The sequence below is a fragment of the Triturus cristatus genome, chromosome 2_1 (genome assembly GCF_964204655.1).
Source record: "Triturus cristatus chromosome 2_1, aTriCri1.1, whole genome shotgun sequence".
NCBI classification, from domain to species: domain Eukaryota; kingdom Metazoa; phylum Chordata; class Amphibia; order Caudata; family Salamandridae; genus Triturus; species Triturus cristatus.
Window position 1 is genome coordinate 1104406880 of NC_140581.1, and position 26449 is coordinate 1104433328.

General features: G+C 46.7%; 1 protein-coding gene across 4 annotated transcripts in view; it reads right to left on the reverse strand.

Annotated features, from left to right (window-relative positions):
- Positions 1-26449, reverse strand: part of LOC146866435 (poly [ADP-ribose] polymerase tankyrase-1) — a 555840-nt gene that overhangs the window by 326739 nt on the left and 202652 nt on the right. For all 4 annotated transcript variants that reach the window (XM_085636500.1, XM_085636501.1, XM_085636499.1 and 1 more), the window contains one exon: positions 26096-26217. In XM_085636500.1, coding sequence (XP_085492626.1) covers positions 26096-26217 — 122 coding nt within the window. The remainder of the gene's footprint in view (positions 1-26095; positions 26218-26449) is intronic.

Genomic DNA, 26449 nt, shown 5'->3' on the forward strand with positions numbered 1-26449 from the left:
GGCGGAAAGAAGGTGGGCAGCGTGACAGATTGCCCGATGTGAAAGGGAGTCACGACTTTAGGAAGGAAAGAAGGACGTGTCCGGAGGACAACCTTATCCGGATGAACCGAAAGTAAGGGAGGCTTAGCTTAAGGAGCCTGGAGCTCACTCACCCGCCTAGCGGAGGTTATAGCCACCAGGAAGGCAGTCTTCAGAGTCAGTAGACGAAGTGGACGGTTGTGAAGGGGCTCAAAGGGAGCGCACATCAGAAAAGTGAGAACAAGGTTCAAGTCCCACTGAGGCATTACGAAGGGGACAGGAGGGAACATATTAGTAATGCCCTTCAGAAAACAGGAGACAACAGGGGACTTGAAAAGAGAAGGCTGATCAGGAAGCCTTAGGAAAGCAGAGTTTGTAGCAAGATAACCCTTCAAGGTGCCCAGAGCAGAGCCCTGCTGGGCCAAAGAAAGAAGAAAGAGTAGAACCTCAGAAAGAGGGGCGGAAAGGGGATCCACAGCCTTTGCTGTGCACCATGCCACAAATTTGTTCCACCGGCAGGCGTATACCGTCTTTGTGGAGGGACGCCTGGCTGCCAGAATGACATCACAGACTTCAGGAGGCAAGTCAAATGGCATCAACTGTCGCCTCCCAATCTCCACGCATGGAGGTGGAGGCTGGACAGGTTCAGGTGTAGGACCGTCCCCTGCTGCTGCGACTGAAGAGGCAGACGTATCGGGGGATCGATGGACATACTGAGTAGCTCGGGATACCAGTACCTTCGTGCCCAATCCGGAGCCACCAAGATGACTTGGGCCCGGTCACGCCTGATCTTCTTCAGCACTCTTGGCAGAAGTGGTATAGGCGAAAAGGCGTACAACAGACCGCAACTCCACTCCCCGACGAAAAGCGTCTCAGAGCGAGTGCCGCCTTGGAAATTCCAACGCGCAGAACTGCTGACATTGCGCATTCTCTTCGGTGGCGAATAGATCTAACCAAGGCTCTCCCCACTGCAGAAAGAGACCTTGCGCCACGTCCGAGTTCAGACGCCATTCGTGATCCATCATGCACTGGCGGCTGAGTTTGTCTGCTCTGGCGTTCAGAGAGCCCGCCAGATGTTGAACCACCAGGGTGATGCCCTGATGTCCAGAGGCGCAGAGCCTCCTAACAAAGGGTCCAGGACCCCACCCCTCCCTGTTTGTTGCAATACCACATGGCGGTGGTGTTGTCCGTGAACACCTGCACGACACTTCCCCGGACAGAGGGAAGGAAGGCTTTTAGTGCAAGTCGGATCGCCCACAGCTCCAAGAGGTTGATATGGAAGCGAGTCTCCGCCGGAGACCAGAGTCCTCTGATCTCCGCCTCTCCCATATGGCCCCCACATCCCAGGAGGGACGCATCCGTCACTACGACATGCTCCGGTTGGGGTAGGGAGAGGGATCTGCCGCTGACCCAATCGCGATTCGTGAGCCACCACTGCAGCTGGTTCGCAGTGCCCTCCGAGATCAAGACGTGGTCAGACAGGTTGCCTCGATGCTGGGCCCACTGAAACTTCAGGTCCCACTGCAGAGCCCGCATCCGCCACCTGGCGTGAGGTACCAACAGGATGCAGGAGGCCATCAGCCCCAGAAGCCGCAGCACCAACCTGACCGAAACCCAGGACAGAGGCCGGAAGATGGAAATCAGGGCCTGAATGTCCCGGACCCGCTGTTCCGGCGGATAGACCCGGAACTGCGCCGAATCGAGAACTGCCCCAATGAAAAGGAGCTTTTGGGAGGGACTCAGGTGCGACTTCGGCACAGTGATGGAGAACCCCAGCGAGTGCAGGAGGTCGGCCGTAGTCTGGAGGTGGGAGACGACTTGCTGGGGCGAGCCCGCCTTCAACAGCCAGTCATCGAGATAGGGGAAGACTGGGACCCCTGATCTGCGCAGATGAGCTGCAACCACCGCCATCACTTTCGTGAACACCCGAGGGGCACTGGTGAGGCCGAAGGGGAGCACGGTGAACTGAAAGTGCTCCTGACCCACCGTGAACCGCAGGTAACGCCGGTGGGTCGGCAGGACGGGGATGTGGAAATAAGTGTCCTGCAAGTCCAACGCTACCATCCAGTCTCCAGGGTCTAGGGCAGCCAGAACCTGAGCTAAGGTGAGCATCTTGAAACGGTCCTTCCGGAGGAAGGCGTTGACGCTCCTGAGATCCAAGATCGGGCGTAGGCCCCCTTTGCCCTTCTTGGGAACCAGAAAGTAGTGGGAATAGCAACCACGACCTACTTCTGGACCAGGAACGCGCTCGACGGCCTCTTTGGCCAAGAGGGCCGAAACTTCCTCTCGTAGAAGATGCAAATGATCCCCCGACATACGGTGGTTCAGCGGTGGCATGGCTGGAGGGGTCGTCTCCAAGGGGAGGGAGTAGCCCCTTCGGACGATTTGCAGCACCCACCTGTCCAACGTGATGGAGCGCCAGTGGAGCAGGTGATGGCTAACCCTGCCGCCCACTGGCGTTGAATGGGCCTGAAAGCTCGGACTAGGAGGGCTTTGAGGCAGATGCTGCCGGGGTAGATGTGGATTGACCGGCACGTTGACCTCCAGTACCGCCTCGGCGGAATCCACGTCCGCGTGCAGGGTGGTTCTGCGGCCGGTGGCTGGGCGGACGTGAGGAGGCGCCCCTTCCTTGGCCACGAAAGGGACGAAAGGCGGAAGTTTGCGGCCGCGGGGCTGAAAGACCCAAGGACTTGGCCGTGGCCCGGGAGTCCTTGAACCGAGCCAGCGCACTGTCCGCCTTCTCACCAAAAAGGCGAGTGCCATCAAAAGGCATGTCCATGAGGGAACTCTGGACAACCCCCGAAAATGACGTGGACCTCAGCCAGGCGTGACACCGAAGCGCCACCGTGGTGGAAATCGCCCGACCCAGCGAGTCCGTGGTGTCAAGTCCACACCGAATGGCATGCCGTGCTGCATCTCGACCGTCAGCAAGTGCTTGAGCGAGCCGTGCCCGGGCCTCCACCGGGCACAAGGGCAGCACGTCCTCCACCGTATCCCACAGAGAGTGGGAATAACGGTCCAAAAGACAAGCGGTATTTAAAGACCGCAGCCCCAAACTCAGGGACGAGAACAGTTTCTTGCCAAACTGTTCCAACCTCTTGCATTCCCAATCCGGAGGAGCGAACGGGAAGGAGGATTGGGAGGTTGAGGCCTGGATAACCAGACTCTCGGGATGGGGTGCTGGGAGAGGAAACTGGGGTCGCCCGGAGCAGGGCGGTGGCGCCGGGCAACGTTCCGGTCCACAGGAGGAACTGTGGAGGGCTTGGACCAAGTGCCCTGTAAAACGTCTATGAGGGCCTCATTAAACTGCAGCAGAGGCTCAGTGGAGCTTGCTGTTGGTTGAAGGACCTCTGTGAGGACATTAGTCCTCACGGCCACAGCAGGCAACTCTAACCCTAGGGCTTCGGCCGCCTTGCGCAGCACCACTGAAAAAGCTGCACCCTCCTCCGAGGCCACAGTCGGAGGAGAGATGAAGCCAGCGTCCGGCGAAGTGTCCAGACCACTGGCATCCCCCAGTTCGTCTGCCCAGTCATGTGCAAGTTGACCCTGGAGGGCAATAGGGTCCTCAGACCCCTCCCAGTCGCCCCCGTCATCCGATTCCTGATAAACAGGAGGAACGATCGGAGCCGGACGGTAGATGAAATTGTCATCCATCGACGTCGGGTGCGGCACCGGGTCCGGACCGGGGCTGAACCGGGGAACGGCGTCGTCTGACTGAGATCCAGGCCTGGATCCCTCGGGGACCTGCGGCGTCGAGCCCGGAGCCGCCGACGGCGCCGGGGCAGCCAGCACGCGAGGTCGCCCAGTCAAGCCTGCGGGGCCCGAAGGCGTGCCGGCAGGCGTTGACGGCGAAGTCAGGCTCCTCATGGCAGAGAGGAAGGCACTGACCTCCGCCGGAGTCGCGTCAGTCCTAGGGACCGGCGGGTATGGGGACGGACGTGACTCCTGCGGCTCCAACGGAGCCGCGGGGGTGGAACCACCCGGACCCTCAGCCGAGTCGCGCGACTGGCGAGGGGAGTCCGAAGAGCGATGTCATCTCTTGGACCTCTTGGAGTGCTTCGACTTACCCAAAGACCCCGACGAGCGATGACGATGGCTGCGCGAGCGGCTCCGCGAGCGTTCCTTGGACCTCCTCCTGGACCGGGACCGAGCGAGACTCGGAGCCGAGTGGCGAAGCTCGAGAAGCTTACGGGACAGCTCCTGTCTAGCTTTAGACGTCAAGGCCTTGCAATCGAGGCACGACTCCGCGTCATGGTCGGGCCCTAGGCAATACAGGCACCGGCGATGGTGATCCGTCACCGACATCAGGCGATGACAGGCGTCACAGGCCTTCAAACCAGGCATCCTACCGGCACCAGAGTCGAGTCGATAGACCAAAAGGAGTCAAAAAGTTAGTCAAAAAATGACCAGGTGTAAGCTCTTCCCGGATCGGCGCTTACTGGCGCGGAAAAAAGAAGAACTGACGTCAGCGCGCGAGGGCGGCGTCTAAGTACTCCGACGACGTCATTCCGGCGCACGACGCAGACGACGAAGGCGGAGCCGCAGACGACGCCTACCAACGCGCAAGGGGTATTGCTACAAAAATCTTTCCGGATCCAGCCTGACGCCTGGGGAAATTCTAAGGTGAGGAATCTAACTGACGTGTTTCTTTCAGATGCCAGGCACCAGTAGTTAGTACTCCTGGACGCAGTAATCAGAGCAATGAGACAGGAGTATTAGTAGACGCGCAGGTTCCACGACTACGAAGAAGTCTACCTCTAGTGGTTCATTGCACAAGGCTGCTAAGGTGAGAGGGGGTGTGAGCGCCTTTAATAATGAAAGAAGGGGCGATTTAACTCAACCTGATACAAGCCCTAGTCAAGGTACTCGCGCGCCATATAATCAAGAGCTCCCACCAAACCATACTAGTCTAAATCTTCCACCAGCTGCGGTCCCCTATACCTTGATCCTGGCAAATGTTCCTCGGACCCCTGAGGGCGATAAAGAATCCTGGGTCACTCTGAGGAACAAAGCTATACATTGCCTAGGTGTTAAAACAGGACTGACACAGGAGATGTTTACCTCATTTAAAATGGTGAGACGTGTCCTGTGGGTGGGTACTAGAGAAAAACATTTAAAGGGGATTGTGTTGTTCTATCCTTGGGTTCCCCTCCCCTAGTCCATGAAATTCTAACTCGAATTGGCGCAAACAAACCCATGGCTGAGGGTATCTATGTTCTTCCCTTGGGTTATTTTTACCGGCCCAGAATGTTTGATAAACACATCGCCTTACATACAAACACTCAACCTAATAGTAACCCAAGTTACAATCTAGAGGTAACAAATAGGTACGGGACTTTACATTCTTTGGAGGAGGTGGACTGACTCTCGGCCACAAATGCCCATTACCACCCTGTAGTTGACTGGGCCCCTAAAGCTTTAATGAGGCTAAGTCCCTTTGTATCCTCTGTGGAACCGTTTGTAGGTGCAAACGATGTTATGTGTGGGGGTGTTACAGTAACCGCTTTGCCCCCTATAACTCATAATCACATTAACCATAATATTTTTACGGGTTTGCAAAGTATGGGTGATTTACTAAGCGGTGGAGATCCTAATGATGTAACATCTACTGTAGTCCTAGATAGTAGTTTGGTCGCTGAATTGCAGATGGAGAGAAGTCAAAGACAGGGTGAAAGTGACCAGGAGTTAAATTCCCTACCCGATTCTGCTCAAGGGACCGTTAGAGTAGTCTTTTGGAATATCTCTGGCCTATAGTCTAAGGTAGACAACCCAATATGGACAGATTTCACTAACAACTTTGACATCCTTTGTCTCCAGGAGGCGTGGGTGTTGAATGAACTACATATTGATGGTTTTAAGACATTTCACATACCAGCCTTGCGGTCAGCATACGGGAGACACAAAGGGGGGGATTTGTGTTTATATTTCAAATATGATGAGGGTTCAGAAAATCAAAACGATTAAGTCCACCTCCTATTATCAAATCGTCAGTATTTATTTACTTTTGCAAATTGAGGTAGTGGTTATTAATTTTTACAATAACATAGATAAGAGCAGATTTGCCGACGTATTAAAAAGCCTTATTGATGATCTAATCAATTTGGTTGTATCTAAAGGAATGGACGTGATTACGATCAGGGGCGGGGATTTTAACACCAGTATCTGTCGTCAGTTTGAATGTGGGTTTGGAGACGTTGAAATAGAAAACAACGCCCATGTGGCTCACTTCGCTCATTCAGAAATGGGCGAAAGATACAATGAAGCCATGGCAACTTTTGACCTTGGTTTTGCCAATATGATGTGTTCTCCTCCTGTAGAGTTTGGTCCCACGTTCATTGGTCGGGGTCTTAACCCTTTGATAGATTTTATTATCATCCCAAATCGTTACGCTAACTGGTTTAATCAATTTGGGGGATAGGGATTCTGTAGACATGGACCGGAGGGTGGAACCTGGGACAGGGCCGACTGGGGCTACTGGGGAGTCCGTGCAGGACGGGGCCACTTAGGTACACTCATGGAGGATTCAGCGTCTGCACTCTACATTGACAGCTGTTGAGTAGCCAGGGTGGGAGCAGGGGGCACAGAGGGAGGTCAATGCGGGCCCCTTCTCTCATGAGAACAATGACAGGGTTTTCTTGCTTGTCTGGAGTTGGGATATCTCGGACTACGGGGCCCGACAGGCAGAGGTTGATGAGGGGTTGCCGTGGGCACACTGACAGGGGGGGTGGGGGTAGAGAGGGTGGTGGGTGGGGGAACTAAGGCGGGAACATAGCAGAGTCGATCTCTCCTGACGTGTACCTCGATGGTTGGATTCTTATATGATGCTATTGTGTGTAGTATTAGTCTTTGGGAATATTGTTTTGACAATTCAATCAAAATTTTTTAAACAAACAAAAAAAACACGGGTTTAATCAATTTCGTATCCATTCAAATGGTCTGAGCGACCACTTACCGTTAAGTATTAATATTGTGCTTCCCTTCAAGAGTACACCCTCTATTGTGGAAAGCTTGGTTTGGACCCAAGATTGTGCTGGCCTGTCAAAATGGTTATTTCCTGAGCTGGGGCAGGAAAGATCCTGAGGTACTGAATACAAAGATTATTACAAAGGCTTTAGTCCCTATTACTGAGTGCCTGCAAGAAGGGACATCCCATAGGGACATACTGAATGCGTTTTCCCTAATTACGTTAGCGATACAAAATTTGCTGAGTTGTCCCCGTGAGGTGCCATCCAATAAGAAAAATGGATGGTTTGATAATATGTGCACCAAGACTTATTCTTTGTTAAAGGCTGCATTCCACAGAACAGAGAGGGATTATGAGGAAATCAGAGGGTGCAGAAAGGCCTACAATCTCGCCAGGAAAAAACGCAAGAAAGAAATTAAAGATCAAGCTTGGAATAACCTTTATGAGGCTTCTTTACGTAGGGATTGTTCCTATTTCTGGCAGGAAGTAAAGGCACCGTTTTTCTCCAATAATGAGGGAGCAAGGGTTGAGGTAACGATTGATGAGAAATCATGGGTCGACTTTTTTTCCACGGTCTATGGAAATAAGGGTAATGAGGATACTACCATAGCCTAGAAGCTATATCCATCTGGCGACCATATTGTTTTCCTGCTGATTGATATTCATTTTACACATGGTGAAGTGCTGGTGGCTATAAATGAAAGTAAAAAAGGTAAGGCCCCAGGCCCCGACGGGATTCCGATAGACCTGTACAAAAGCACGAAAGAGCTTTGGTCTCCTTTGCTAACTCGAGTTCTAGAAGCATGTTGTGCTAGGGGTTTTATTAAATCCTTGTCGGAGTCCGTAATAATACCCATTTTTAAAAAAGGGGACCGGGAAAATCCTGCTTGCTACCGACCCATATCCCTTTTAGACTCATTTATGAAAATTGCAGGAAGGGTCGTTTTGAATAAACTTCAACTGTGGGCCGAGGACAATAATATTCTAAGCCAGGTCCAATACGGTTTCAGGGAGGGGATGGGTACAATAGAGCAGGTTTTAAATTTTTCCACGTTACAGGGGAAGTATACCCAAGCGAAGGCAGTGAAATTATTTGTGGTACTTGTAGATCTTACGGCTGCTTTCGATTGTGTTGACCATAGTAGGTTATGGAAAATTTTAGAGGACCTAAAGTTTGAGCCCTCATTGGTACAATTTTTGAGCCAATTATACGCAGGGGCCTCAGCCAAGGTGAGTGCACTAAGTCATTCCGCGTGGAGAGGGGTGTCAGGCAAGGCTGCGTACTGGCCCCGTTCCTTTTCTCATTATATACCAACGCTTTGGAAGAGGAACTGGTGGCCAGGGCAAGAGATTCACCAAAAATCAACAACAAACAGATTGTCTCCCTTCTTTACGCGGATGACGCGGTGTTAATGGCCAGAACCCAGCTCGGTCTACAGAGGGCCCTTACTACCTACATTGATTTTATGGATAACAGGGGATTGAAACTTAATGTAACGAAAACATTTGTGATGTCATGTGGGAAGGGGAAGAATAAATGTAGAAGTTTAGCAGCTGGGAACGGCAAAATTGAACCAACCAAAACGTTCTCTTATCTTGGCATTTTATTGGAGGATAAGGGTTCCTGGGGAACAGCGGTCAAGAGTAGGACACTTTTGTTTAAGAGGTCGACCGCGGCAGTGATGATTTTTTCTAAAAAAGAAATGGGCAAAAGGCCCCCCGAGAATACTACTTAAAATATATCAAGCTAAATGCACAAGTATTGCTACATATGGGGCGGGGGTCTGGGGATTTTATGATGTTTCATCAATACAGGTGGTAGAAAATGCTTTTTTTAAGGTTTATATTAGCTGTTCCTCAGAGCTAATCTGTTTTTAATTGCCACAGTGAATTGGGGATTCCCCACATCTCTGATGTGATCAAAATGCAACCAATTTTACTCTGGCACAGAGTCTGGACCTCTCCCAGCCTAGGGTTTAACCGTGAAATAGACCAGATTTTTATGTTAAACCAGATACCATGAGCACAATATCTAGAAAAGAGCTTAAAGCCCTATGTTTGAATCATTTTGAGACCCTCAGATTGGCAGTGAAATTAAATAAAAACTCTGTGATCCAGCATCAACTGACCTTGGCCAGTAATTCCATTCAACCCTACCTAGTGTGGTGTATAGGGGAATACGACAGATATATACTGACTAGGCTTGGTTTGATTGTTTTCATCGTCTGGCTTCATTTCCAGCTATAAATGACTAGTCCAGGAATCTTTGCCACTGTCCGTGCGATAATCTAGCACCGCAAACAACAATGCATGTGATCCTTTTGTGTAAATGTTATGCTAAGGAACGTGCCAGATGGATTATGCCTTTTTTAAAGCAGAGAGCGTGGCGGCAATGTCGTACGGCCTTCCTATTTTTACAATTATTGGATAATGTGTACTGTATTGGAATCATGACTGGGCTTTTGAAAAGTATAATGAGGAAAAGGAGAAGTATAATTTGTTAGCTTTTAAACTGTAAAATCATGTATCACTGGGCTAGCTGTATATGCAAATGTACCTTTTAATGTGTATTTTAAATGAATTGTCTTTTGTATCTTCTGGTTTTATGATTTTACCAAGTATTTAAAATCGAATAAAGCATTTTCTGAATCTGAATATATATATATATATTATCTACTGGCGGTCGCCAGTAGATAGTTATAGTTAGGACCGTGTTTCCATAGGAAATCTAAAAATTCTATTTTAAATAACTTTGGCGCCGGTTGACGAATCCTCGCGAATTTTTCAAAATAGGTGGGGCGCTCCGCTCCGCTCCTACCCTGAAAGTCTCCGGGTGATTAGTCAAGCGGGGGCCGAGAAAAAAGGGGGGGTCCCAAAACGCGTTTTCCCCATGCATTTTTCCATAGGGACCTTTAGTCCAAGGTACAGCCCGAACGGCTGAACAGAATTACTTGAAATTTGGAAGAGAGGTAGTCCTCAGGTCAGGGATGTGGCTTTTGAATATCTGGAGTCAATCTGTTCAGTAGTTCCAGAGAAGATTTCAGTTAAAAGTACATATATATCTATAAGCGCGCACCGTGCGCGCACGGTGACGTGCGCGAGCGCAATTCTGATTGGTTGTTAGATGTCAGTAAACATTCGAATCGGTCGAAATCAGGAAGTGCCGGCCGCCATTTTGTCTCTCGCAGTCTGAGGCAGTGAAAAACAAAGGTGGAGAACGTGAAAAGGGGGCAGGGTGGACAGTTCTTGACCCCTAGCCTTTGTCAGGGGGTCACTGAAGGACCCCCAAACATTTATTTTTTTGACGAAAAAGCGCGGGGTGCGCGCACCGTGCGCGCACGGCACGCACAACGCATCGTGGGCGCTCGGTGCGCGCACGGTGAAAAACCTGAAGAAAAAAAATATATTAATAAATACATAACTTAGCATTTAAAAAAACGTACAAATTCACTGAAAAAACCATAGGTTTCACACACGTTATAGTTAGGAATTAGCATTTAAAAAACCTTGCAAATTCACTTAAAAAACCATAGGTTTCACACATGTTATAGTTAGCTGGACATTTCCCTCGTAAAAAACCAATGAAATTCCCCCGTTATAGTTAGTGCAGGCAACTATAACTCACGCGACCGCAATCCTCTGCTGATGACGTCAGATATTACATCACTGTATTTAGACACCTATTTACCCATGTCTTCTTCCATTAATCTTTAGCTATACATATATTACAAATATTTATTTTTCAGAAAGACACATATGTAATCAGTGATGTAATATCTGACGTCATCAGCAGAGGATTGCGGTCGCGTGAGTTATAGTTGCCTGCACTAACTATAACGGGGGAATTTTATAGGTTTTTTACGAGGGAAATGTCCAGCTAACTAACATGTGTGAAACCTATGGTTTTTTTAAGTGAATATATATATATATATAGTTTTTTTGCATTCGCGATTATACACTATGATTGCAACTATATTACCGCTATTGTATAGCTCAATGAACGGAAGTGTAACATTTTCACCATCACCTCCAGTACCTCTGTGGCTAGGATTTCATGAAGCAGTCCACATGTATTTATATAAACGGTGCGTATAGGATGAAGGATATATGCAGTTATTGAAAATTACAGGGTTAGCACATCCGTAGTATAATCACTAATAAGTACGTTTTAACACCAGAGCATCTCTTTGGGTTATTCCGCCACCTAAGGAAGATAGCAGTATTATTCAGAACTTGTTTGACCTGTCCTGCCTTAATTCCTATTTAACACCCTCACTGAACCATTGTGAAGGTTTTAATGTCTCTATTCAGACGGTGAATAGTATTCAACACAATTCTCCCGAAAGAGAACAGACTGGTGTCGAGGTATCATCATGAGTATGTTAGTTTCTTAGGTTGCTCGATCACAAAGACTCCATAAACTATAGAACTACTGCTGACCTCCCTTGGCCTTGTCCAGTGTTGGAAAAAGTGGTTATTACATTGAGTTTTTAACAAGTGAACACTACCTTTATTAAAACCCACCAGCATCCCATCTAGCCATACTGACAGATGAAATGAAACAATTGACAAAGCCTGTTCTGATATATAGCTTGCAAAACCAAAATCAGTGGGTCATATTCTGCAATGGAAAGACTAAAATTATGGAGCATGTGATGAACAAGAAGCTTCAAATATAAATAGCAACAACAGTCTCTCTAAACAAGGTTTCAAATCAAATATAAAAAGTCACTGAATGGCCAAATATGTACTTGTGAGAAATAATACAATTGTATATCAGCTCTAGACATGATGTAGACACTCAAGGCAACCACCATACCTGGTCAATAAACACCCATTCCCACAGATACAAAGCCTGCAAGAAGGAGGGAATCATGTTCTATTTTGAAAGATATTGCAGTAACATTGTACATGAGAAACTTGACTATTTTTATTGTAACAGGAAGAAAAAAGTCTCTGCTTTCTATCGCAGAAGACCAACCTAGAGAAGTACACCAAACCAATGGCAAAAGGCCTTTCACTATGCAGCCAATAGAACTTCAAGGAATTGGTGATTATTAAGATAAACAATACTAAAAGGGCTCTTCAAGAGGTTTTATGATTCTGTGCCCACCTAAAAAGAGGCACAAAGAAGTCTCATTTTATTGGACTGTGTTTGCACTAGGCATCATTTAACTTATCACAATGGTCGAAAAAGTTGACCTGAAATTGTACCATTCGAATTATGGACGGGGTATTACATTAAAGCATAAGTCCACAAACTCAATTTTTTTAAACCAAGTCATTGACTGAGCAGAACCCAAGAGGAACCAATGCCCGTCAAGACAGCAAGTCTATAGAAGCGAAAATGCTGTGAGGTACTTACAATGGCAATAGAGAAATTGTTTTTTGAGGGTGTAACAGCAAGAACTTTGAGTATCATTGAGACACTTAAACAAAAAAGATGTCTTGAGAACTAAATTGGACCAGGGTTTCTTGGTCAATAGTCCTTGGATTAACACTTCTTTAAGAAAGGCAGATTAACAGTCTTCCAACTAGAATTCTGATATTTTTGGAGTTATGGAAATATGGTTCTCAAAAGTGTACTGTACACAGCTGATCCCACTGTTGCACCTGCATTAACACCTATTTGATGTCAGAATCTTCAGTTTCTCAAAGTGGAATAACCAACTGAAAACATAGAAGTATAAAACGAGGCTGAATTCAACAGTTCCCCGTATTATGTCATGTAGGTTACATAAAGTACACTTCCAACATGTTCTTTGGGAAATTTGTTTTCGTGAATCTTTTGCTAAATATACTATTGAGGTCCAGTTTTCTTTCAGAAAAACAATAAAAAATAGCCATTTATCTATTTATGTGTTTTCCAGAATGCAGTAAATGAGCAAAAACACTATTATCTATTAATTAAAAAACGACACTATGATGCACAAGTTCTTTGGAACTGCTCTGCAGTCCTGGCTGCTTCTGGAAAGCGGGAAAACATAGGAGCAGCAGGACCTTGCTCATACATAGATCAGACTCCATATGCAATGCTGAAAAACCTCGATGTATTTGCAATAAGGGGAGTCCCATCTCGTCACTGCCACACATCAAAGTGGGACTTTATTTAATTAATCTCCCCTCCTCATTGCATGTGAAGCAACCTACAACTAGGACTGCTACAGCATGGAAATCCAAAAGTTTGCCTTCACTCAGCATTATTTTTTATTCATCTATTTTGGGCGAGGGACCTGAGACGTCCATTATTATTTCAATGTCATTTCATTTATACTCTTTCTCTCATACAGCAGTCAACACATACAAATGGAATTGTTCTCAACGACAACAAAACCCACAGGAAACAGGTTCCCAGTGGTTATCAATTCTCTTTGCTACTCTTCATCATTTAGAGACCATTTGCAGAGATTCTCTCTCTTTAGCAAGTTTAATTACAAATGCATGCAGATGGTATTCAAATCCATATCAGACTAAGTGAACCACACTAGGTTACAGATATAACCAGACTTAACCATATTTATTACAGCATGATGAATAGTTCTTTTCAGTTGAAATGAAAATAAAACTGAAATCCTGATAGCCAGCAACACCATGCAATCAGCTGTCCATTCAAGTGGCTGAGGGAGATTGGAAATGCCCCGTCCCTAGCTCAATTAGTGAGAAGCCGCAAAATATGCTTCAAGAAGGATCTCTTTTCTGCACATTAGACTGCAACAGTTCTAAAAACGCACTATTCTCCAGTTTATGATGCAAACAAGAGTCAGCCCCCACTAAAACTGAGACAACCAAATGAACTCATAAGGGATTTGGTTGCATTATGGCTCAACTAGTGCAACATAACATCCTCAGGAGAACATAAGGCCATCCTTAAACAATGGAGGATACAAAATGAAGCAACTAGACTTTGACTTTACCTAGGGGGGAAAAACCTACAAACAGGTAGGCTGACTATTTTAATACTGACATGTTATGAGGTATTGAAAGAGAATGCAGGGAATGGATGCAAATCCTAAAACCTAGCCATGCAAGCCATGTAACAAAAAATGTAAATCTAACCAAAACTATCTACTTCAGCAATGAGCTGTTAAGGGCTAAAACCAGATCAAAAAGTACTTTCAAATGTGATGTGCTGGTGCCGGAGAAGGATAGATGGTGCATGGCTGGGCATGCTCCGGGCCCTTGTGAATCTAGGTTGTGCATCTTGACATCCTCTCTGGGGTAAATGGACGCATGAAAGGTGTATCATTCAGCAGAGGCCGACTATACCTTTTTCTCGGCTGTTCATGGGTACTTTTCCAGACCAGACTACCTCTTCCTTCCTGGCCCATACATTCATAGGTTCTCGGCAGTCGCGATTTTGCCGTGGGAATTACCAGACCATTCTTCTGTTGCCCTTACTTTCAATATGGGAAGTCATCGGTCCTCATTTTGGTGGCGTGTGTCACTGTGGCACCTGCGTAACCAGTTCCTGCTCCACTTGTCAGTCCCTGAATACCTCTCTCTCTCATTGTAGAAACGGCCTCCTATGGTGTGGTCCTATGGGAGGCTCAGAAACCCACACTGCAGGGGGCAGACATTAGCTTTTGCACAGGGGAATGGCAACGCAAAACAGAAACAATTGTGGAATTGGAGGCTCAGATGCAGTTTCTGGAGAATGGGGCGAGGGGTGGGGGGGCAAGGGGTGGAGGGGAAGATAGTCTGGCACAACTACTTTTATCCCAGCAACAACTACAGCAGGTGCTCTTAGATGAAGCTAGGCAGGCTTGGCAGGTGGTGCAGATTCGGATCCATCAGTGGGGAGACACATCCAGTAAGATGTTATACAGTCTGTGTCATGTTGCGCAGACGTCCGCGCCAGTGCCGGTGATCCGAGACATCAAAGGTACGCTACGGTCTAATCCTCATGAGGTGGCCCAGACCGGTGCAGCATATTACAGAACTCTCCATGTCCAGAAAGGTGTCTTGGCTCGGGACCAAATTGTCGACTTTGCGCGCAATATGCTTCCCGACCCACGTCAGACACTGCATGTCAACAGCTTGACGAACCAATTACTGTAGAGGAACTGGCAGGGGCACTGGCAAGGCTCCAGGACCTAGTGGGTTCCCATGTGAATTCTTGAAAGCATTTGTTGGGTTTGATCCTGGAGGCCTCCGATATGGCTGTCCTTCCACCTGACTCGAGACATGCGGAGATTGTGGTTTTCCATAAGGTGGGTCATCCCCCCGAAGAACCTTCCTCTTATCGGCCAATTTCGCTTTTAAATATAGAAGTAAAACTACTTTCTTAAGTATCGACCAATCAACTTCTTCAACATATGTCCAAACTGGTTCACCCAAACCAGGCCACGGTGGTCCACCCACCATAATAATCGACGGGTTCACAATGCACTGACGAAGGTGCCCTGCCTGGGGGATAACGATAAGGCCTTCGATTCGATAGATTGAGATTACCAGTTTACCCTACTACAGGACCTTAATCTAGGCCAACAATTCCTCTCATAGGTTTGCCTTGTATACACTGACCTATCAGCATCCGTTAGAGTGGCAGGTGTAGCTTCTGACCCCTTCCCTATACATAGAGGCACCAGACAAAGATGTCCACTGTCCACTCTGTTGCTCATACTCGCTGTGGAGCATGAGTGAGGCGAGACCCCCAGTGCAAGGCTTTGACTGGTCCACAGAGATATCCGACAGGATATCGCTATACGCGGACGATGTCCTGATTTTTCATACAGACCCTGCCTTTTCTGGCCCGCGGATATTACAGATTATACTGGTGGTTGGCGAAACATCGGGGCTCTACATGAATTTGGCAAAGTTGATAATCTTTCCGGTGTGTGGTGTCCAGGACAGGATGGCATGGGCAACAGACTTGTCAAGCGCTATTGATGGAATTCATTACTTGGAAGGGGGGGTGGGTCTATATTTCCCCTGATCCGGCCGTCTCTTGGCTCCATGATTTTGGCCCTTTGCTGTCCTGGGTTCGGGAGGAGGTGAGGGTATGGGATCGCTGCCTCTATCATTGCTGGGACGGTCGGCAAGCTTTAAGGTGGTGTCTCTGCTGCGACTGCTGAATCGGCTCCAAAACTAACCTTACGATGTTCTGGGATCGTGGTTCGAACAAATAAATGCAGTCCTTAACCACTTCATGTGGGTGGGAGGAGAAATCCACATGGCGCTCAGAACTTGTGCTCGGTCCACTTTTTGGGGGGGCGGGGGAGGGGGGAGAGAATCGCTGCGTCCGATATACAATCGTATTATGCTGCTTCCCACCTTCTCAATATTAATGATTAGTGGTACAGCGACCAGGATGATCCAGCTTACGCTGTGGAGAGATGGGCGATCGGTCGGTTCTTGACTTCCTATATAGTTATAGGGGGATGGAGCATCTTCCCCCAGCTACCTGTGAGGCCATACGGATTTGCAGACAGACTGTTCGACGGTTGGGCTAGTGGGGGAGATTGACTGGGGGACCCCGTTTGTGGCACAGGAATTTTCTACTGCAGGTGTCTGAACTGCTGGGGTTTCGGGACTGGGACATCGTTTATCTCTCTCTACGCTGGGAGATGTCATGAAGGGAACTGTCCTGAAATCCTTCCAACAATTACAGGTCAAATACTAACTCCAATGCAACCAATTTTACAAATACCTAAAGTTCTGCCATGCTCTACTCTCACATATTCGGAACCTACAGGAACTGCCTGAGACCAGCCCACTGGAGGGTAGGCTGCTGATGGGAGATTTAGGTGCCCACAACATACGGCAAATTTATCCGACTTTGGTTACCCATAGCCCCAATACTTTGACAGCCTTGCGGAAGTCTTGGAAGGGAGACAGAAGACTTGGATGATAATGATTGGACAGAGGCTTTATATACGGCCTATTATACCACGCACCGCTTATGGAGGATGGGTGTGATATAGTCCCCCATGTGTCTCTGATGTGCCGTGGAGGAGGGGATCTTCCTCCACACAGTCTGGAGTTGCGAAGCCAAGCAGCATTTCTGGAGGGGGTGATCTCTTGCATTGCCCGGGTTTTGTCGTGGGAAATTCTTATTGATCCTAAACTGATTCTCCTTTATAGTACAGAGGCGATTGGGGGAAATCGCTACAAGCAGCATCTATTGTTTTCAGACTTACCTTAGCCAAGCGGGACACAGGCCAGAACTGGAAGGCAAAGTCGCTGCCTTCGGTGGGAGTGTGGAAGACAGCTATGGATAGGTGCATGTGGATGGAGATAGCAGTCTTTCAGGCAAGGGGCTGCCCCCAGAAACATGGTAATATTTGGTGGCGGTGGGCAGATTTTTGAGGCATCTTATTACCACCTATACTGCTTGCTGAAGCTTTAATAGAGATGGAGGTACAATCATATGGGTCCCTCTTCCTTATACGATACATGTGTCTGTCTATGTGCGTTACTTACTGATATATGGGGACCTGAAGGGAGTGTCATGTCTGTGCTTGTTATGTTTGATTATATATTACTAGTATCATCAAGACTTGTTGCAGCTACGTCTACTGTGAGAAAAATAATTTTGTACTACAATCCCCAGCATACAGTACATTCTGAGCTTACCTGTTGCCAATTAAAGAACGTTTTATAAACAAGCATTTGCAATGCAATAGGTCTCGATTTTACACGACTTTAAGCTATTGGCATTGTAAATGACTATGCCTTTTATTTATGTTTTAAAAACGAAACCAAAATAAAAGGCATTATCATTTGCAATATATCAATAGCTCAAACTCGGGTAAATGTGAGACCTATTGCATCGCAAATGCTTGTTTTAAGAGGAAAGAGAGAAAGGACTGTCCGGGAGCTCAGCCTCGTCGCCTTAAAGCAGTTCAGCATATTGTGTAAGTTTGTCAGTCGGCAGCCTGCTTGCTTCCCATACTTTCGGATTTAGACAGCTGCATTAAATAGTGTTCTCCGAGAGGTGGTTCCCAGCTCCGCGGCACTCCTTCCTTGTTTTATACCTTGGAATGATGAGCCGCTGGGTGAGTCTGCCGCAGCTCTCAGCAGTAGGTGCACTCGCACACCGAGCTTCCTGTCCATCTTTCCAGGTTTCTCCTCACCTTACTGGTAATGTACGTGGGAGGCTGAGAAGTGCCAAAACATGGGCTGTAATCTGAAACGAACCAAAACAGTGGAGTGCGCTTCCGGCTTTGCTTTTCCTGAGCGCCTAATCATCAACCACAGCATCGCCCCCAGGAAGTCGCCTCGCGATATCTCCTCTGCCCGTGCGCCCCAGTCCCATCAGAGCCTCCCCCGCCAGTAGCCACCGGGGCAGGGCACAGGCCTGCAGCTGTGGACTCCTGCCGTGCTCAGCTGCATGGACCCCCCTCTGGAGTGTGGTGGGTCTGACAGACTCCACATCAAGCTCCTGTGCTGGGACAGGAGCAGTGGGGGCCTTGAGGCAGTACTCCTGTCCCGTGCAGGGGGCGATTGGTCCCCCTCGCGGTAGGGACATCCAGTCTGTTAAGGAAGAATGGGAGGGGTGTTACAGGGGGTGGGACCGATGGGGAGGCCTCTCGATGTTTTACAACATCTTAATGCTCAATTGGGACTTCAGCAAAGGTATTAGCACGTGCACTCGTCAAGGAGAGAAGAGATCGTGGTGCGACCTTTTATGGACCAAACCAAATGTGGTGAGCTCACAGCTGTGCTTAAGTATGGTGGCACAGACACGACTCTTGGGGAATAGTTATCTGCCATTGAGTGCAAATGAGAGGGTTCACTTGACTAGAAGAGCAAATAATGGCATACCGCGGAGCATGCTGGGAGACCGGCCTCCGCACAGGTGTAGTGCTGCATTTTATGATTAGTAGTACGTAGGAGGCTCGTGTGTGGCTCCTACGTCACAGCTCCACCACTCACAAATCGGTGTAATATAGAATATACCCCATACCACCTGTCGCACACAGGAGCTTGTGTCTTTTCTCTCACGAAGTGATAGAGTGTACACTTTTCAGACACTGCTCATTCAGTACTGTGTCAGAACTGTAGGCACGCTCCTGTAAACACTGCAATTCACACCAGATAAACATGCAGCGCCACCTCCCACTGCAGGGGCAGACAGGTGGGGTGAATGATTGACTAGCAAATAAACCGGACTGACTTCACCATGTTCATCAATGATTCCGCAGTGTTGCATAGCTCCTCACACGCGGGGCTCACCGCCCCCAGGGCCTATCACAGAATATACATTTACCTCCAATAGCCTTCCACCTGTATTTGTTTTTTACTAGCCCTTCCTTCATTTCCACTCGCAGCCAGCCTGGTTGCAGACCTGGGGAGCTCGCGGGGTCAGGGCAAAGAGACGGGGCTTGCCCACTGCAAGGCAACTGCGCCATCACCTACCTGAACAAGGTGTTCCTCAGTGCGCCTTCCCAGACACCTTCGCAGCGCCTAATGGCTTCTATTAATACTTGTGTTGACTAAACAGTGCCCTCATTACACGTACCCTAAGAGAAGAGCTCATGCCCAATTGGCACTAATTAGGCTGTGTTGCGCCAATTATTCACCCACTTCCAGGCCCTCTGAGGGGCAGTGGAGGGGGCTCCTGGGTGAGCAGCCCTGGGCCTGGCATGCGCATCCGTGCGGGGTGCTGTGGGGTCAATTCACTACAAGAGACCCCACCCACTCGCCTTGCACCCAGAAAAATGAGAAAAAAAAGTCCCTCTGTTCGCCAGACACAATATCTTTGTATTCTTAATGTCGGCCATTTATTGAGAATCATTTATGGTGGCAGGAAACCTTTGATATAGAGTGTAGAAGTGAGTTTTTAATCCCACTTATTTTAAAGCGCCGAGACGGCAAATGACGTTTTTGATTACTGTGGGAGGATAAGTGCAAAGTCTGCTGAAATGGAATAATGTTTCGATATAGTGCATTGGCCAGAAAAAAAAGTTTGGAGAAAATGACCAGATAATGTGGGGTTACGGACAGAGGTGCTAATTTTAGAAGTGGGGAGAAAGGCTTGATTCTCCGCAGCTCAACATCCTGTGATTCTGGGCAAATCACTTAAACTCCCGATGCCTAAAAAAACACATGAATGTGCCGTTGTGTAAAGCAACTGGTGCTCCTGTACACTGCTCCAGTACATTTGTGTCAAGTTCACACTATACAAAATGTGTAAAAAAAAAAAATCATAAACACTCTATTGAAAGAGTTAATTTGAAAGCGCGTCTGCATGCAATTCCCTCTGTACGTTTTTGTAATTTCGGTCAAATTCTTGTCAACAGATGTGACAATGTATAAACCGGAAATAAATATATGCCACTATGTTGGCGGAGTATACTGTACACATTTATAAATTGCCGTTTGACATTTCTGTTTCAGACATTAGACACAAAATAACGAAATCACAATATTGCACCCATTTTAAAAGTAGAGCCAGAGGAGATGACGAGGCGTTGCAGACATCAAACCTTTGCTCCATGTGTGAAAGAACATACGCATGTGCATTTCCATAAAGCTTCCGGTTAAGCATAGTGACAAAAGTGGACAGGTACTGTCCGGTACTCAGTGCCTCCACCTCTAGAACTAGACAGGGAGAGTACCTCAGTTTCTCGGCAGGGGTGTGATACGTTGAACGGACTAGAAAACCAGCACTTTCAAATAGCAGGCAGGTCCTCTGGGGGGAGTGAATGCCTGCACTTCTAGAATTCTAAATGCATCAGTGCCTTAAATGGGCAGGTACTGCCCGCACTGAGTACATGTCCTTCTTTAATTTGAAAGGGACAATACCTGTGTTTCTCAGCACTGCTGCAATATATTTAATGGGAGAGTACCAGCACTTCTCAGAAGCAAGTAGCACCCTAGAGAGTGACTACCAGCACTACTATATCTCCACGTAGAACACTGCATGGCATGCACTGGTCATGCAGAAATGTTTTCGCCTGAGTGATGCCACCTGTTCATGCATGCCATTCTGTGCCTCCCTGTCTGGTGGGAGTGAGTCAGTGTGTGTGATTTTTATTGTTACTTGCATGGTGTGCTTGATGTTACTGTATTGTACATTTATATAGCGCTTACAACCCCTCACGAGGCGTCAAAGCGCTTTTCGGCGAGTAGCACGCTACTCCGGAACCCAAAAACGATTAGTGATTGGGGATGTTGCTTGAGCAGATGCTAATGTACACGCTCGCCACCCGCAGAGAGGGCGGTGCATCTGTCTCGTCCCGACCACTCTCCTTAACGCCCGTGTGTTGCTCCTTGGATTTCCCTTCAAGTTTGTGAAAATGAGTCACGGAGTGCTGCCCTGGGACAGACAGATGCTACCCTGTTGCTGTTATCCCAGGCTGGACATGCCCACCACAGCCTGTAATTAGCTCCAGGCATGTGCAAACAGCCCCCACAATGCACAAACACCATACCCCCACCCCCCAACGGAGCATTCCAAAATCCAAGCAACCCGTTTTACATCTCACTGAAGCCATATACAACCTTGCAGCATCGACTTGGGAACTAGGTTTAAATCCCGGCATCGGCACAACACCCTGTGATTCTGGACAAATCTAGTAATGTCTCATTCCCTATACATCTATGTATCTAGCCTGCGTCTCCTGTAAAATGCTCCAGTGCCTTCGGGCCAAGTTCACACTATAGGAAATTCAAATAAAGGTAAGAACGGGCGTTCCCACTTTCTTTAACTCGTACCACACACATTGTGTTTACAAAACTGGGTCAGTTTCGGGAAGATTGGGGGCACTTCCTATTTCTTTAAAAGAAGTTGTGTCTCTTTGAATCCGTTATTTGTGCTCAGACTGAAAACCGATCCGACACCCGCCGGTCGAAGATTGTAATTTGCCGCTCCAAGCACACGTGTCTACTCATTGGAGGTAATCGAATTGATCGTATGTTGGCTAGTCCGGTTTATCAACCTAACAGCGCGTTCATTTGGAAACATTCCTCTATTTCATAATAAAATAATAATTTTAAAAAAACAATAAACAACCTGTTAAAGTTTGCCACTAAATCTTCGCTTGACAATAAAAAAAAACACGAAAATATCTCATCCCTCCGCGCATGCCTTTTTTGGCATATATGTATATAGCCACAGCTGAAATCAGATTCAGTGTGTACAGTCTGTGCTTTCTTAAATGACAAAAAAATTTGTAAAAGGATATCGTAATTCTTCAACTTTCCATTAACAAGCATCAAAGGAAAAAACATCTTGACGAAACCAAGATTTTTTCCTTTGAGAGGTCGGGGGCAGTGCGCTCCTCCACGATAATTAGAAACACATGACCCCATAAAGATAAGAAAGTGCTTTGCGACAGCCACAAAGCAGACGAGCCAGTCCGGATCGGCCGGACGAAAAGGCGAAAGGGCGTCACCAAAAAACCCTAATTTCCAATGGCAGGCCACCGTTTAGCATAAACGGTGACGCCAGCCAATGCAAATGAGAGGCGGGGCTTCAAGTACCCTTCTCAAATCTACTCTCCTACAAAATCTCTCGCCCAGGCTGGGAAGCGCACCTTTTCTTGAAACTGCGCCGATACTGTGGAATGCCTGTTACCAAGGAGTTCATTACTCCGAAACGCGTAAGGCAAGGACAAATATTCGAGCTAAGGAATGCTTGTTTGCCCATAAATAACGGACTTGGAGTGCGTTTCCAAATCGAAGATTCAATATATATATATATATATATTACCTACTGGCGGTCGCCAGTAGGTAGTTATAGTTAGGACCCTGTTTCCATAGGAAAACCGCAACATTCTATTTGGAATAACTTTGGCGCCGGTCGACAAATCCTCGCGAAATTTTCAAAATAGGTGGGGCGCTACGCTCCGCTCCTACCCTGAAAGTCTCGGGGGGATTCGTCAAGCGGGGGCTGAGAAAAAAGGGGGGTCCCAAAACGCGTTTTTCCCATGCATTTTTCCATAGGACCTTTAGACACAGCTACAGCCCGAACGGCTGAACAGAGTTACTTGAAATTTGGCAGAGAGGTAGTCCTCAGGTCAAGGAAGTGCCTTTTGTAGGTCTGGTGTAAATCTGTTCAGTAGTTCCTGAGAAAATAGCATTTAAATCAATATATATATCTGTGGCAGCTTACGGTGCGCTTACGGTAAGCTTACCGTACGCGTACGGTGCCGTGCGCGAGCGCGAATCTGATTGGCTGTTAGATCTTAGTAAACATTCGAATCGGTCGAAACCAGGAAGTGGCGGCCGCCATTTTCTCTCTCGCACTCTGAGGGGGGGTTGAAAAACAAAGGCCAAAAACATGTAAAGGGGCTGTTTAGACGGCTCCTAAGCACATAGCCATGATGAACCAGTCCCCAAAGATCCCCCAAGGCCAAAAAGGCAAATTTAAATTTTGGGAAAATTTCGCCGATTACGCTTACCGTACGCGTACGGTAAAAATTTATTAAAAAAAAAAAAAATTATCCATACTCTCCCCACCCCATGTGCAAATGGTGCCCTAAGGGCACCATTTGTGCATGTCATAGTTTCTTTCAGAAAAATTAAAAGATTACCTTTCACAACGAAGCGCATAATATGTCCTCCATGTGCGCACGGTGCGCGAAGCGCATCGTGCGTACATGGCCCATCTAGCGTAACGTGGGCACGTGGTGCGCGTAGCGCACCGCGTGCCCACCGTGCGTGCACGGCACTAACTGCGTAAAGTGGGCGCGCGGTGCGCTTTCACTGTGCGCGCACGGTGCGCGAAGCGTATCAGAAAAATTAAAACATTACCTTTCACAACGAAACGCATAATATGTCCTCCATGTGCGCACGGTGCGCGAAGCGCATCGTGCGTACATGGCCCATCTAGCGTAAAGTGGGCACGCGGTGCGCGTAGCGCACCGCGTGACCACCGTGCGTGCACGGCACTAACTGCATAAAGTGGGCGCGCGGTGCGCGAAGCGCACCGTGCGCGCACGGAACGAACTGCGTTAAGTGGGCGCGCTCGTTACGAATGGCGTAAAGTAACTTAGCATTAAAAAAAACGTACAAATTCACTGAAAAAACCATAGGTTTCACACACGTTATAGTTAGGAATTAGCATTTAAAAAACCTTGCAAATTCAGTGAAAAAACCATAGGTTTCACACATGTTATAGTTAGCTGGACATTTTACTGATAAAAAACCATTGAAATTCCCCCGTTATAGTTAGTGCAGGCAACTATAACTCACGCGACCGCAATCCTCTGCTGATGACATATGTGTCTTTATGAAAAAAAAATATTTGTAATATATGTATAGCTAAAATTTAATGGAAGAAGACATGGGCAAATAAGTGTCTAAATACAGTATTAGCATCAGCAGAGGATTGCGGTCGTGTGAGTTATAGTTGCCTGCACTAACTATAACGGGGGAATTTCAATGGTTTTTTATCAGTAAAATGTCCAGCTAACTATAACATGTGTGAAACCTATGGTTTTTTCACTGAATATATATATATATATATATATATATATATATATATATATATATATATATATATATATATATATACACAGAAAAAACCATAGGTTTCAGGCCTGATATAGTTAGGAATTAGCAAAATGTGATGTGTCTATGTTGAATTTTGGGCCCTTTTTTATCGGGACACTTAAGGGATCACAAGAACAAGCGTTTTTACCAACTGATTTTTTTCTGTGTTTGTACCGTCCAAATGTAAGCGAGTGTGTAGTAAAGAAGACATTTTGAAAAATACCCTCTTAATTCATATGCTAGCATGGGTACCCACAAATCCAGAGATGTGCAAATAACCACTGCTTCTAAACCTTACATCTCCTGTCCATTTCAGAAATACATAGATTTCTTTGATACCTATTTTTCACTCTTCATAATTTACCATATGAATTGCACTAAACCTTTAACACAATGAAAAACCATTGCAAGATGAAGCTGAGTTATTGCCACTGGGTACCTCAAGTTCTTGGAAAACACACAAACCTTACATATCCCTGCAACCAGATGGGTCTAGCAGATCTAACGGTAACTGTAATTTTTTTAAATCCTAACTGTTAATTTTCTGAGAAAAACCTTGGGCAATCTACACGAATGACCCCTTGCATAATCCAGAATTGTGTGTACTTTTCAGAAATCTACAGCTCTCCAGAACCACCTATGAGTTTCACAGCAGTTTCCGCAATGAACTGGAAGTAGGATGAAAGCACAAAAATTAGGAACAAGCATTTGCAATGCAATAGATCTCACATTTGCAAGAGTTTGAGCTATTGGCACTGTAAATGACAATGCCTTTAATTTATCTGTTTTGATAATTGACACATAAATAAAAGGCATTGTCATTTACAATGTCAAAAGTTCAAACTCTTGTAAATGCAAGACCTATTTCATTTCAAAGAAGTAGTCACCATTGTCCCAGGCTGATTGGAAAGTGAAAGCATGCATGGCGCACTGAATGTTGCAGAAAAGCATGTTGTGCCTGCAGTAGGAGAAACTCATTAAAGAAAATAGTGCTTACGGACTAAATAAGACATTCCGTGTTAACAGAAGTAAAAGGGCCAGTCCTCATGGGTGGTTACAAGTGAAGACAAGGCGGTACTAAGGTGGGACTAACAAGCCCATTAACGAATCAGAAGCAAGCATTTACAAAGGACAATGACACAAGCCAATGAAAAATATGGGTGATAGTGGGCAGAGCTTTAAGTCCATACTCTAATACAGCATGCCTCGCAGAGCAGCGCATGCCCTGCCCAGGCTCAACATAAAAATGAACCACCTCTTTGAAAAATGTCAAAACTATGGTAAAAAAATGATTTTTTTTTTATTCAGCTTTGCATGTTTCTGAAAGTCAGGAAAATTGTGACTTCAGCACAGAAAATAGTTGATGTCAATTTTCTTAATCCCCTCCAGGGAAATCCACAAACCATGGGGACATAGAATTCCCAGGATATTGGAAAAAAAGGACACAAATGTGGCGTGGATAACTTATGTAGAAAAAAGGTCATGGAGGCCTGAGTGCGAACTATCCCGACCAGCCCAAAAAAGTCCTAGCAGTGAAAGGGTTAAGCATGCATATTCATTATGCTTAAATGGCCTAAATATTGATAATTTCACCTTCTGGTGCCATATATAAAGTTGGATAATCGCCTAAAGACAGCAGACATTTTTTTAAAGTACATATTGCTTCCTCACCAGTGCGGTCTCGTGGGACTGTGGCTGCTTGAAGTTAATGATCTCCAAACCAAGTGTCTTTTTTACTTTTGCCAGATCTGCTTCTCTGGCTGCTTGAAGTAAGGAATGCCCTTTGAATTCATCTATTTGGAAAAACAGAGTTTTAAAATGAATATCATTTTCAACATAAACCTGCAAATTCACTGAGAAATGCAGGAAGCTAACTTCTAGTAACAACGTAAGATCACTTAATCAAAGGACGTGGCTCAAACATGGTAATATCTCTGATTCACCACATATATGTATAAGAAATCGAATGGCCAAAGCAGAGCAAGTACAAGCCATTAGTTTCCCAACATTAAAATTAGACCAGGA